Below are 14,169 nucleotides of genomic sequence, written 5' to 3' on the forward strand. Positions count from 1 at the left end.
TTTATATGGATTGTAAAATATTCCATTTGATATCCTATATAATATAGGATATCAAATGGAATATTTTATATATTCTATGAAATAACTTTCTTTACTTTAAAAACACAAAAGTATAATATCAACTCTGCAAGTATAACACTTAGTAGTATGAACAAAACATACAGATGAAAACATCATTGTATCGATATATTTAACTTTTATTACTTCATTTTTAAGACTACTACTAACTTGTAGTACACTTCACTGGTAGGCTCAGATATTAGCAAATTACAAGCATTCTGAGTGGAAGTCTTAAATCCTAACCAGATAGGATGCCCTCTGGGCACCAGTTTGTAGGCTTCATTTGTAGTACAGGACATGTGAGAATTAATGTTTCTCATATTTTGGAAAGTTTAATTTATTTTGATTGGGCTCATTTCTAGGAGCAGCTGCATAATCTAAAAAAAAGTCTCACTTCTACATTTCCTGCTGGTTTTTTCCATTTAATATGTCTAAAGCATTGTCTACTAGAACTAAATAATAGTGTAGGTCTAGTCATGAATACAGATGCATTTTTAATATTCTTTCATGATCTTCCAGTCTATCTAGAGTGGCCCAGCATATTGGAATAAAGAACTTTTATAGTAGAAACTAAGAAAGAAGGAAGGACGGAAGTAGTTGGTTCTTTACACTATTACACTATACCCAGCACTTAAGCCACTACATATGCAGTGGTATCAATAACAAAACCCCATTGAAATGTCACATATTTTATGAATATATCCAGCTTTATTTTTTCATAACAATCCTATACAGGTGTGGTGACATAATCTATAATAAAACAATACTATCATTGAATACAATTTAAAATGTAGCAGTGTAAAACAAATCTATGATCTCTCTCAAACTTTTGATCATGAATTCTTATACTTCTCAGTGTGCATGGTCATAACAGCCAATAGCCAATATAAAAGATAGCATACATTAATGGTGAAGAGATCAAATATTTATCCCAATCCTTTAACTTTCATGATTTTTTTAGTACAGTACAAGAGATGCACACTACAGTGAACATTATTAAAATGAAATCATATGTGCTATAATGAACGCCATTGAAAAGACATGGCCTAAATCCAATATTTTATGTTCACCACTGCAAACAGTAGAAGCATAAAACCTTCATGATAAGGATTGGAAATTTTCCCATTTGGTTATACTATAAATTAAAGATGCCAAGAAAATCAGCATTGAGGAAGATTACAGGAGCACAATATGTATTGTAACACACATACATAAAACTTAGTGACTACACCCGCAAACTCTTGGTTTAATCCTTTATCCAAGTGTAAGCAAACAAAGTTTTTCCTGAACTATTTTCAGGACTGGACAACTCATATATAGAAGCTAATGAATTCACAACACCTGACTTAGTATCCAATAATGCAAAGCACATATCCTTACAGACATGTATAATCTTATGCATTATGGGAAGGGTCACTACCCAGACCGGTTTTGACCTTTACTGAGGTCTCATCAGTGGGAGCCAGACCCAAAGGTGATACCAAGGTTGAAGTAATGCAGAAGTCATATTTTCCTATATGAGTAGCCAAAACGTGTCACACATTATGAGACCTCGATAAGGTTGAAATCGGTCTGGTGAGTGACTTTCCTGTAATGCATAGCATTATACATGTCCATAAGGATGTGCTTTGCATTATGGGATAATAAGGCAAGTGAAGTGAAGTCAAAAATATAAACACAAAACTGAACCCTTAGTGCCAGTTAGCATCATTATGTTATTTATTTATGAAATTCTTGGCCTGTCTCGTGGCCTCTTTCATTTAGCACGTATTTCCTCTTCAAAGTTGGTAGATGTTTTATGAATTATATTGAAGTGGATTTTAAAGTATTGTGCGACCTTGGAAGTATATTTGAGACGCTATTTCGACACTGCAACTGGTCATCATCGATCTAGAAAAAAGGAAGTTCAGAATGGATTGATATGGGAATGAATTCTTCAACTTGAACAGCATGGAAAATATTCCGGAGAGGTGAAAATTGACGAAAAAATATACTTTAAGATGAGTTGCCCTGTTCTGAAAATAGTTCAGGCACAAACTTTGTTTGCTTACACTTGGATAAAGGATTAAACCATGATATAATTTCTTGGCATTTTTAATTTATACTTCATGACAGAGAAATGAATTTCCTTAAAAATCACATCACAAAATACAGATGTTGAAAACAATCCTGTGGAAAGTACTGCATAAAATTGCATTCTGTATTGAAAATAGTAAGGGAAAACTCTAGCTCAGATCAGCAAAGAAAATGATGAGAAAAGGCCCAAAGGAAATCATATGGTGAACTGTAACAGCAGTACACAAACTATTGACAGAACCATAATAATGTCAATCATTAGGTCTCTGTTCAGTTATAGAATCTGAATTGTTCAGGTGTATCAGAATAATGCAGCCTCATGTTCCTATTGATGATTTTTTTTCATTACTATCGACAGGACTGAGGTGAGTGAGATAGGACAGCAGTTGGGTTTCTTCACCTTCCCGTTCTATCTCATGGTGAACAATTAGAAATCTCACTAATTGTTGAAGTTTTTAGCAGTCAATTAAATTTATAATAAAAAAAAAAAAAAACTTTTTTGTTCCCATATAAGGAGTAGGCAAGGCCGTTTTTAAGCCCTATCTATCTTTTGGAGACTGAGTGGGCAGTTCAATCTCCACTGGTAGCCAATCAGAGATAGCTGGCCCAAGGCTATCACTAATTAATCGACACGCAGTGAAGAAGGTGGGGTCCCTAACACAATACATTTAATGTCTGAAAATAGTGTGGATTCGATGGCCGATTTTCTTGAGTTTCGAGGAGGAAAAACTCGCTAGCCCGTGCCAAAGATCGACTAACTCTGGAACTGGTCGAGAAAAGGCTTAGAAAAGGTTCCTCTAGTCAGCAAGGCCCAAGGCTATCACTAATTAATCGACATGCAGTGAAGAAGGTGGCTAGTAAGTGCCACCATCTAGTGGTCCCTAACACAATACATTTAATGTCTGAAAATAGTGTGGGTTCGATGGCCGATTTTCTTGAGTTTCGAGGAGGAAAAACTCGCTAGCCCGTGCCAGAGATCGACTAACTCTGGAACTGGTCGAGAAAAGGCTTAGAAAAAGTTCCTCTAGTCAGCAACTAGATTCGAACGGCTTTGTCATGCGGTCAAGTGCTGTAGCACTAATATAAGAAAATGCAATGTTCTGAATTGTTAAGTCTAAGTATTCATAATTTCATATCACTGAAATTTGTCTCCATGACTGGAGGAGACAAATGGCATAAAAGTCTTCCCCACATGCAAAATCTGTAACATCGAGGAAGCATCACCAATGCATTTGCTAAAGTGCATGAATATGCAGTTTAGCAAATGTGAACTCCATAACAATGCAGAAAAGGTGCTGTATAAAATACATGAACCTCTATGATCTGGTGTAATAATACCATGAGATAATAAAAAAATAAAAAAATTTTAAATAATAATTTCATATAATCTAATTCTCTATTTTGTTATCCCCACCCCCCCTTTTTTTTTGCCCTTTAACTTTTCATGCTATTTTTCTGTGCTATATGCATGGTTCCATTGTGTTTTGTCATCAATGTATGATTTTTCCCACTGTTTCCTTTATCATCTTTCCCACCATTTTCTGTGTTCTATTTCCTGCCAAAATTTTTTCTGGGAAATGAATTAGAGATGTCCACTCTGTTTACTAAATGACTATTCATTAACCTTGCATCATAAACCAACTATTTCTTTGGTCTCCAAGAGGTTTGAAATGGAGAACATTTACTCTAGTGGCAGGAATGTGTAACATTAGCATTGTGTTTGTAACAGTGCGGTCTGGTATGGAGTATTGAAAATTAAATCATAAAAATGGAAATATATAAGAATGTTTTTGTACTTTCAATTCAGCATTACAAGTGCATATGCCAAGAGTCAAAGATCCATTACCAAGAACTATACCACAATTTTGCTCTATGGCTTCATATTTAAAGTAAAACATGGATATATTCACATATGACCACAAATGTTATATGTTATATCATTTATTCCAACATGAAAATTTTGCCTTAGTAGAAATATATAGTGTATTTAGCTACATGTTTTTTTCTTTTCTTTTGGCTCTTCTACTAATATCAGTGGATATTGACTGTCATGATCATTTCCTTCATGTCATAGGTTTCTGCATATCACTGAAGAAAACAGATGAGTTGAAATATTACTTTCTGGCAGAATGCTCTTAAAAATCTTTATTAGTCTTGTGTTCAGAGGAAATGAACAAGAAATTCTGCTTTATGCTTTTGTATTTGAGAGAATGTATTTGGTTAGAGTTCAAACTATTAAAACCAATATATTATGCTATTAATTCCAGCATGATATATTTGCCATAACAGAAATAAGTCCATTTGTTCTTAACTTCATTTGCAAGTTCGTGAAGAGTGTTTTTTAAATGATTTTACTGGTTTTTTTTTTTTTTGAAAAATGAAAATGGACTGTTCATAGTATTTCATTCATAAATAGTAATACCCTACAAAGCTTTTGTTAAACAGAATAACTTGAATATAACTAGAATTTATTTAATACTTGGTTAACTAATTGTTTGGCTGACTAAAATGTGCACATATTTTGCGAAAACACAAAATGATGCCATTTTAAATAATGAAATAAATAAAATATTCAATAATAATCAAAAGAAACTCAAGTCATATGAATATCAAAGTTATTTAAAAAAACAAACAAAAAAAAAAAAGAGTCATTTTATCTTTACTGTTACCTTCATTCACAACTGCAGATATTGAACTAGAATATACAGGTGCAGACACAGATGTATCTGGCACACCAGATGAAACAGCTGAAGTTATAGCTAGTGCTGGACCCAAAACCTGTTCTACTATTGATGCTGCCAATCTTTCTGTTGAGAGTGTTGTAATGTCTATGGAGAGAAAAGAAATATTGTATGCAATAAAAATCTGCTGTATCATAAGGGGGAAAGATTTAACTTATAATTTCGGTGTCATCATTCATAAATAACTTAAATTTACTTCTCATTTAATAATATGATTTAAATATTAGTAAATGGATTAACCCTACGTAACAAACCAAGAGGATAATACAAACCTTGGTCAGCAGATATAGATACCGGTGCACCTGTTGATAAGCAGCTTGTGGTGGTCACAGCATGATCTAACTGTGTCGCAGTTTCTGCAACCTGAGAAGGAAAGGGGAAATAAAATAAAAGCAGTGAAAGTGATAAGTGATAAAATTTGCAGACTAAAATTTAATAAAAAAACACCGAAACTACAATATTACCAGATGTATATAAGATGTATTATATATAAAAATATGTGATTTTATTTTATAAAGACAAACTATGCATCTGTATAAAGATGCAGGAATAACACGATGGTATAGCCGTTTGCAATTCAGAAACATTACTCTAAGTTGAAAAACAAATCTTTTCAAAATTTCCATGGTCATTATAATATATAGACATTGCTTAGATAAGCAAAAGAACAGCAGTCATAAGTTTTGGTGTGTGTGTGTGTGTGTGTGTGTGTGTGTGTGTGTGTGTGTGTGTGTGTGTGTGTGCATGCATGGGGGGGGGGGGGGGGTATGGGAGAGAGAATGACTGTTTTATGGCTTAGTGGCACAAGAACAGTATAGGTAATACTGTGCCAAGGCAGAGGTTACAGCAGAATAGAAGATAACAATAATTAGTAGGCAAGTGATAAATAATATATACTGCACAAAAAAAAAATAAATAAATAAATAAATAAATAAATTAAGCAATTTAGTACCTACACAATAAATAAACCATGATCATATCTTTTTAAATACATGAATTTTCTCTGTAAAAAGTTAAACACATCATACAATTTGTCTGAGTCTAATAACACCTGCCTGAGTGGACATGACTTCACTAGATTAGTAAAAATTTCATTCCTCTCTTGTGTGAAATGCTAGTACTCAACCAAAATATGTGATAAGACTGCATTGTATTTAGACCTAGGTGGGTCATCAGCCCTCAGTAAATAAGGATGTGTGACATGTGGAGACTAGCAAGAACAACTTCTTTTCTGTATCTAGACTGCCATTCTTAATTTCAGGCTTAATCTTGTGCAATTTGTTTATCAGTGCTTTCTTAAGTCTAATATAGAACTGCTAAAAAAAAAGTATGAGCTGATCTAGCATCTGCAATAACATTTCTTTTAATTCCAACGTGACTAGGAATTTAGCACAACTAGTGCTGAAAGAATCTTCATTTTATACAACAGCTGGATGTGGATTATACACAAGACAAGATGACCTGTAAAGAACTGAAAAAGTTTGTATAAATTAAACTTTTGGTAGCGTTTTTCTTTTATACACATAAACTGAATGGGATGCAAATATTGTATAATTGCTGCAATTAAGTGAGATATAGTAATGTCAAGAAACACAGCAGCACAACCAACACAGGTCTCAGATCTTGAACCATCAGTATAGATGGGCAAGAAATAAGAGTGGGTTCCTCTGTGTGCATTAATCACTTTCATACACTTTATAGTTTATATATATGTGTGTTTTCACACACATGTGAAAAAGATGACAAAAATGAGATGGAACATTTTCTACATTCAAGATAGTGGAGTCAACAGTTAAATGATTAAACAAAGACTAGATGTCATGGAAGACAATTCTAATGTTTTTGTTATGATGTAATTTCAGAAGGTTTTGTCTCTGGATTTCCTAACAAAACTGAGTTAATATAAGACAATTCTGTTTCTTTCAAAGTAATTTATTTTCATTTTGTCTACGACATTGGCTGTAATCAAAAAAGCCTCTATAAGAGAGGGAATATATATCTAATAGCACAGAGAAAATTATGAACTTAAACATCTAAAAAACAAACAAACAAAAAATGGACACACCCAATAAGTCTCTGCAGGAAATTGCAAAAAGATATAACCTTAATGGGCAATAGCTAAGGAGAAATAACCATTATAACCTAAATGTAATAGTTTCAAAGAAATCAAAGAAATTTTTTAGAAATAAAAGCAGCTTTCAGCATGCAATGTAACATCTCAAGAGTTTTATAACTGCTAAAAGCATTCAATCCCCCTTCTTAAAAATCGGGTGTTTATAAAATCCAAGGTTCTTTTTGCTCATACTATATAGGACAAAAAAGACTGATATAGGGGAAATCCATTATGACTAAGCACATCAAAGATGTGGAAAAACAAAAACAGAAATCTGGACCAGGCTGGTTGGAACTAATAAACATAACAATGGTAAAGGCTATACTACACCACTACAGAAATTACAGCAGTAACTAAGTACATATAAATTATATGTTATGATGAAATACTTTACTGCAAATTAACCCCTCTTAAAAATGTATGCAATTTGTCTGATGCTAACAAGAAATGCCTGACTGTATATGGCTCAGCAAGATTAGAAAATTAAGGTCATCAGTAAGCTGATGATGAGATTTTAGCAAAAAATTTCCCCTTAAAGAATCCAATTTAAAAAAATTAAAAATAAAAAAAAAAAATTGTGGCTCTCACTCAGAAAATATTTTTGAAAACCTGACATTTCCCAACCAAAGGAGTCGCAAACATCCACCGTTAATTTTTTGTATTTTATAGTGTATGATTGACAGATGGTGTAAATAGGCTCCAAAATTTTGCCTCTGATATCTAATGTCAGTGCCTTGGCACATTTAAAATTGACATTTGATGTATTACAGTGACATCCAATGCATGTCTCAGCATTAAATGCTTTAAGATGGGAAAATATTCAGTCAGCCTGATGGGAATCTGTGTAGGAGAGCAGAGTTTATGTGAAGATATAGTGCAAAATACAAGGAAATGATCTCTTAGATATTCACACATGAGCAATAGAAGAACGGAAAGGAAGTACATGGTACGATCTATTACAGAATACGAGTAGGCAGGCATATGCAAGAATGTAGGTACGTGTGCATTATTAAGAATAAATGGGGGATTACTGTCAGCTACAAGCAAAACAGTTTGGCTTTGACAAACCACACAGAGTATTGTGATCATTAAAGTCAACATAGAAAATTATGTCTTGAAGCAATTGCAATATAAGATTATCAAGAGAGGCATCATACTACTACTGCAAGAGCAATCAGACAGGCAAAAAAGAGTTATAACATACTGAGCAAGTGACTCCTCCAGGAGAGAGCAAGTTAATTTCCACTTGTGCTCTAATGAATAATAACAGTGAAATGCCTTATAAAATAAGGCATTTCACTGGCCTTGCAGAAGAACTCATCATCAAATTCCTGCCATGTACCCTCAAGGGGTGTACAGGATATGATAGTACTACATGAAAAAAAATTACATCATTACTAACTTCCCATCAACAATTTTCCTCCAAATCAGTCTGTTACTCGTCAAGACTCCAACATTATCAGATCTTATATTTCTATTGTCTGAGGCACTTTGTACCATATCAATCCACCTATATCTTGCAGAAGAACTCTGATATCAATAATTTGGCAAGATCATACCAGTTCTACTATAAGAATTTCCTTATTCTCTTGGCTTTGAAGATTGGTCCAATTTCTTAAAGGTATAGAGTTAACTTTTGCCTCGCTTGTGTTTGTCAATTGATTTTAGGAAGTTGGACAGTTAGCATACTCTTCTGTAAAACTGTTTACTGAAATACTTTTCTGGAAAAGTGAAAACATCCAAGTTCTTGTGTTTATGGTGGAATACAGAAGTATCCATTTATTCTGTAGAGGTATCTGGTGGGTAATTATTCAGGCTACTCTTACTATAATTATTTTTATACATCAGAAAGACCATTTTAGGAATTAGACCTTAATATGTCATGGGACTAATCAGCTTCAAGTATGCTGAAATTATTGCATGGCATAAATAGACATTAATAAAATTAGTTTAATCCTTTATCCAAGTGTGAGCAAACAAAGTTTGCACCTGAAAGTATCTTCAGAACTGGGGGTAAGGTGGTACAACACCAGGGAACTCGTTGCAAAAGTGTTGTACCTTTGCTGAAGATACTTTCAGGCGCAAACTTTGTTTGCTCACACTTGGATAAAGGATTAAACTAATTTTATTATACTCTAACCAAGAGAAAAATAAATTTTCAACATAAATAGACATTGGAGTTGTGTTGCTTTTGATATTTTATTAACACGTTCACTGCCAACTACGAGTATGCTCGTAGCTGGTATATGAGCCTCACAAGCCAACTACGAATATATTCTTATGTCGATTGCCGACCTCCTATGCCAAGCATGAGTTAACCCATAGTATAAGCATGTTAATTTGGACCCTTGGCTTGTGAATAAAGTGGAGAGAACGTCTGGGGGCTTGGTAGAAGGAAAATGATTTCAGCAAAAGTATAATACATTATAAGAGATATTGTTGCATAAACTGTGTATTGATTAATGCAAATAAAACAATTTTTTTGAAGTTTTTTCACCATATACATATATTTATATATGATATATCATCATCTGAGTCATCGCTAGAGTCGTCTGTAGGATTATTATCATCTTCGGAATCGGAACCAAATAATTCATTCCATTCATCATCGCTCATATTAGCATAAGCTTCTAATTCTTTATCAGTAAGCTTTCTTTTACTGGCCATGATGTAATTGAAGATTTTTATTTAGATAATTTTAAATAATTGTAAGACTAGACGCAATAAACCTTACTGCACTGAATGCTGAAATCAAGTTACACAGTCGTTAGTGCATGTAAGACATTGGTGGTGGTGTGTGTGTGGGGTTATACGAGACTATTCGTAGTTGGCGTATGAAACAAAATTCTGTTGGAGAAGCCTTGGCGTGCGATAACAAACTATGCCCGAGGAGCGTGGCAGAAAACATGTTAACCACCACCACCACCACCTCAACATAACAGATTTCAGAATAGATAATCTAGTAACTAGATTCTTCTTAGTTTTGCTCAGTTTTACCTTTTATAGCTCTTTTTCACTCTTACATATCTTTGGCATACATAAGAGCAGGCTGGTTAGGCTCCTCTCGAATCTGGACTAACCTGCAGAGGCAGATACACTCAGCACTTTGCCAACTATGCATAACACTATCTATGGGGTGGGATCAGAATTTTTAAAAGCTTGTTATAGCAGTGATTTTTTTACAGGGTTAACAGAAATTGAATTTAAAAATAAATGGCAACAGACTTAACAAAAAACAAATGAATACCTCCATAGCTATAGGGACATTGCTGTCAGATATTTGAGTGATTCCCTGATTATCTTCCCCATCATCTTTGCCATTAATAGCTGCTGTAGTGGGTGTGGAAGAAGTAGCTTGCTCTGTTTTATCTTCATCCTTCTTTTTTGCATCCTCTTCCTCTTGCATTTTTTTCCGCTTTTCCCTTCTTTCAGCTAGCTCTTCATCTCGGTATTTCTCTAGAACTTCAATAATTGCTGGTTTCATACCTTAAGAAGAACCATTTTCAAACAGTTATGATTATCAATTTGAATATTACAACAGGAAAATGTATAACATAGATTAAAAATGTCCAATAAATTTCTTGTTGCATATATTAAACATTTTCACGAACTTTGAATTAAACAGATACTTCATGTTTTCACAAGAAATAACTTCACAAGATTGCTTGTATACAGAGGCTACAGATATCACATAATACATTGTTAAATATGTCGTTATTTTAAATATGTCATAAATCTTCAAACATAGCTTGTCTTCTGCGCCTTTGTAAAATCTATAGTTATCTTGTTTAAACCTTTCTTCTTAACCTTTACTATACTAATGGCCAAAAACAAAAGTTCACATGTGCAAAACTTACAGAATGCAGAAATTGCCTCTGGCTGGAGCCAATCTCTTTGTCTGACCCACTGGTGTTTATTCTCAACTGAATTTGGAAAATTTATTTAGTTTCTAGCTGTGCCACCAAATTTGTAGGTGGGAGGTGAATCTCCCTCTAAAGAATAACACACACTAAACCACACGGAACTTTTCTCTCTTAATTCTAAGTAAATCTATCAACTTAAATTTTCTGTTATGCAGTCGTAACAATATCTATTTTTAAGGCTCACACAGATTCAAATTAATGAGTAGTGCATTGGAAATAGAAATCAGGAAAGTTTTTATTTAAACAAGAAAACAATTTATTTAACACCAATGAAATGCACAATGCGTCAATTTTAAGTACTAAGTAAATTAGCTTCTATGCTTCAAATTACAACTAATGACTATGTTTACAATTCCTCATCATATTCAATTCTAGTAAGACCACGTGCCTATCATTTTCTCTCATTTAACTTGGTTATACTCAGATTAATCTTACATAACATTCTGCAGGCTAAGGCAATAGCTATAACATAAAATACATGAAATTTCACTTTAAATTTTTAACCAAACCTTCTCTCACATAACAAAATATTTCAACTATCATCATTAGGCCTAAAGTCCTCAAGTATTATTATAAAACAAGTCCCTTAATTAAATCACCGTCACAATCTTTTCTCTCACTAAACAATGAAAGATCTTACTTGAACAGAGGTCTGTACTTCTCTGAATGATCCATAAAATCAAATCTTTCTGTTACAGTTCGTCTTTAGCATTGAACTCTGGGAAACTCTTCTGGGTTTTGAGAATCCTTCTTTATCATCAGCGGACATCGGGAACTTGGCGGCATTAAAATTCATCATCTAATTTCTCCTAAAACAACTTATCTTAGTCATATCAGTCCCTTGGCAATTTTCTATCTGGAACACAGGTCTCCAATGGCGATTACAAATGATCTCCAACGATGTTAGCAAAACCCCATTGTGTACATCGTAACTTCAGGTCGGAACCTCACGTGACCTTGAAACTTCTCACTGACCCAAGAACGGGAACGCACACCAGATTGACTCAAACTCATACACCAAGAAAAAGGCAAGACAAGACCCCGTATCGACAAACTGCTATTTATACGGCCCCGACGACCTTCATTTTTGCTTACGTCATCGTCCACTGGGTAACGTAATTTTCTGCACCCGAAACCCACTTCTATTGGTGCAATTAGATGGTAGACACCACCCCCCGTGTAATATCATGCTGCATGTGTACAGTACAGTAAGTCATGACCAGTGCCGCTGGTCATGACTTAATCTTCTTAATCCTGTCTGGATTCTTTTGTTCACTATGGCATACTTAGACACAATGCAATCTCCTTTGTTCTTGAACAAAACTATTGATAATACATTATTCATAATTAAAAAAAAAACATTATTTCTATTACAATTAGACCAAGTTTATTCATTGATATACAAGTATTTTAGCAGGATTTAGTATACTTGTAAAATCTGAATAAAATCCTCAAGGGCTCACTTTAGTGAGTACGGGCATGGCAAACCCGAGGTACCAGATGCTGGACCATGCCTTACTTCATGTAATATATATCTGTTATATTATTCTGTAGACTGGTCCCTCCTCTTCTTACTCCTCTCCTTGCTCCTTCCCCTTGATGCTATTAGAGTATTCAAGGGCTAGGGGCGAGTCCTTATCTTGCTAAGTCATTTGGTCTTATGCAGCCACCGAAGGAGGCAAGCTAGCCTCAATAGGTGCCAGTCCCAAGCCCGGATAAATGCAAGGGTTGATGTCAGGAAGGCCATCCGGTCGGAAAACTTCAATGCCAGCTCAAACTATGATATGAGTCAAAGAGAAAATGATATAAGGGCTAGGGCATATCCCTTTAGCGACGCGCAGCCACATAACCCTACAGCTGCAAGAAGTGGACGAGGGTTACCGCATCAAGGCCAGGTGCGGTTAAAGAAGCGAGCCCAGCAGGTGGAGAGGATGTTGCGAGTGGAAACACTGAATGTTGGAAGCATGACTGGAAGGGGAAGAGAGGTGGCAGACACGATGAGGAAGAGGAAGTTGGACATTTTATGTGTGCAGGAGAAGGCAAAGGAACTGGGAGATGGATATAAATTGTTCTACTCTGGAGCGAATAACGAGGGAAGAAATGGTGTAGGAATTGTGGTGTGTGGCAGAACGAAGCGTGAAGTACTGGAAGTGGGTAGAAGGAACGACAGGATCATGCGAATGAAATTGGGTCTTGGAGAAGAGCGGGTGGTCGTATTATGTGTATATGCCCCGCAAGTTGGTTGTATAGCAGAGGAGAAAGATGAGTTCTAGAACGTGTTAGATGAAGAAATGATGGAATTGGAAGAAAATGAGATGGTGAGTGGTCGTCCGAGGAGACTTGAACAAACACCTAGGAAGACAGAATAGAGACTGTGAAAGGGTGCATTGTGGCGACGGAGTGGGAATGATGAACCAGGAGGGAGGGTTGTGGACTTTGCAGTAGCGTTTGATCTGGCAATTGTGAACTCTTTTTTCTACAAGAGGGAAGAACATTTGATAACATTTAGGAGTGGTAACAACAGTTCACAAATTGATTACATTTTGACTAGAAGAAAACATCTTAAGGTTGACAAATTGTAAAGTAATTCCAAGAGATCAAGTAGCACAGCAACACTGACTGTTGTGTGCAGACTTTAAAATAAGATCGAAGATAAGAACCTCTGGATGCCATGGGATGAAGACAATTAAGTGGTTTCGCTTAAAAGAGGGTGAGTGTGAGGAATCGTTTTAGGGAGAGGGTGTTAGAGAGGATTTCGGATGGACTGGAAAGTGTACAAGTTTGGTGGAAACATAATTCAAAAGTAATCCTGAGCTGTGCAATCGAGGTGCTTGGTGAGACATCTGGAAAGATTAGAGAGCAGAATGAGGGTTGGTGGTGGAATAATAATGTACAAGTGGCAGTGACAGCTAAGAGGAAGGCAAAGCAGAAGTGGGATGAGTCAAGAGTGGAAGAGGACAGAGAGAGAAAGCAAGAAGCCAAGAGAGTTGTGGCGCAGGCGAAGGCTATGGCATATCAAGATCTGTATGATCAATTAGAAACAAAGGAAGGACAGAGAAAAATTTACCAACTAGCAAAATGTAGAAATAAAGCAGCAAAGGACATCTACATGTGAGGCAGATCAAAGATGCTGAAGAAAGAGTATTATGGAGGGATGTGGACATAACAGATGGAAAATAAACTTTGAGGGACTTTTGAATGTGGAAAATGCAAGGACTCACAGAGGAGATGGGCAACCTTCTGAGGGGATGGTGCA

General features: G+C 35.2%; 1 protein-coding gene across 1 annotated transcript in view; it reads right to left on the bottom strand.

Moving 5' to 3' along the window:
- The window catches only part of HUWE1 (HECT, UBA and WWE domain containing E3 ubiquitin protein ligase 1), a 1,068,888-nt gene that overhangs the window by 456,432 nt on the left and 598,287 nt on the right, over nucleotides 1–14,169 (bottom strand). Inside the window, exons 60-62 of the mRNA XM_090396304.1 lie at nucleotides 10,238–10,476; nucleotides 5,150–5,240; nucleotides 4,806–4,964 (exon numbers count right to left, since the gene is read on the bottom strand). Coding sequence (XP_090252430.1) covers nucleotides 4,806–4,964; nucleotides 5,150–5,240; nucleotides 10,238–10,476 — 489 coding nt within the window. The remainder of the gene's footprint in view (nucleotides 1–4,805; nucleotides 4,965–5,149; nucleotides 5,241–10,237; nucleotides 10,477–14,169) is intronic.

The sequence above is a fragment of the Typopeltis vanoorti genome, chromosome 1 (assembly GCF_054136105.1).
Source record: "Typopeltis vanoorti isolate ZY-2024b chromosome 1, IOZ_Tvanoo_1.0, whole genome shotgun sequence".
Classification (NCBI taxonomy): domain Eukaryota; kingdom Metazoa; phylum Arthropoda; class Arachnida; order Uropygi; family Thelyphonidae; genus Typopeltis; species Typopeltis vanoorti.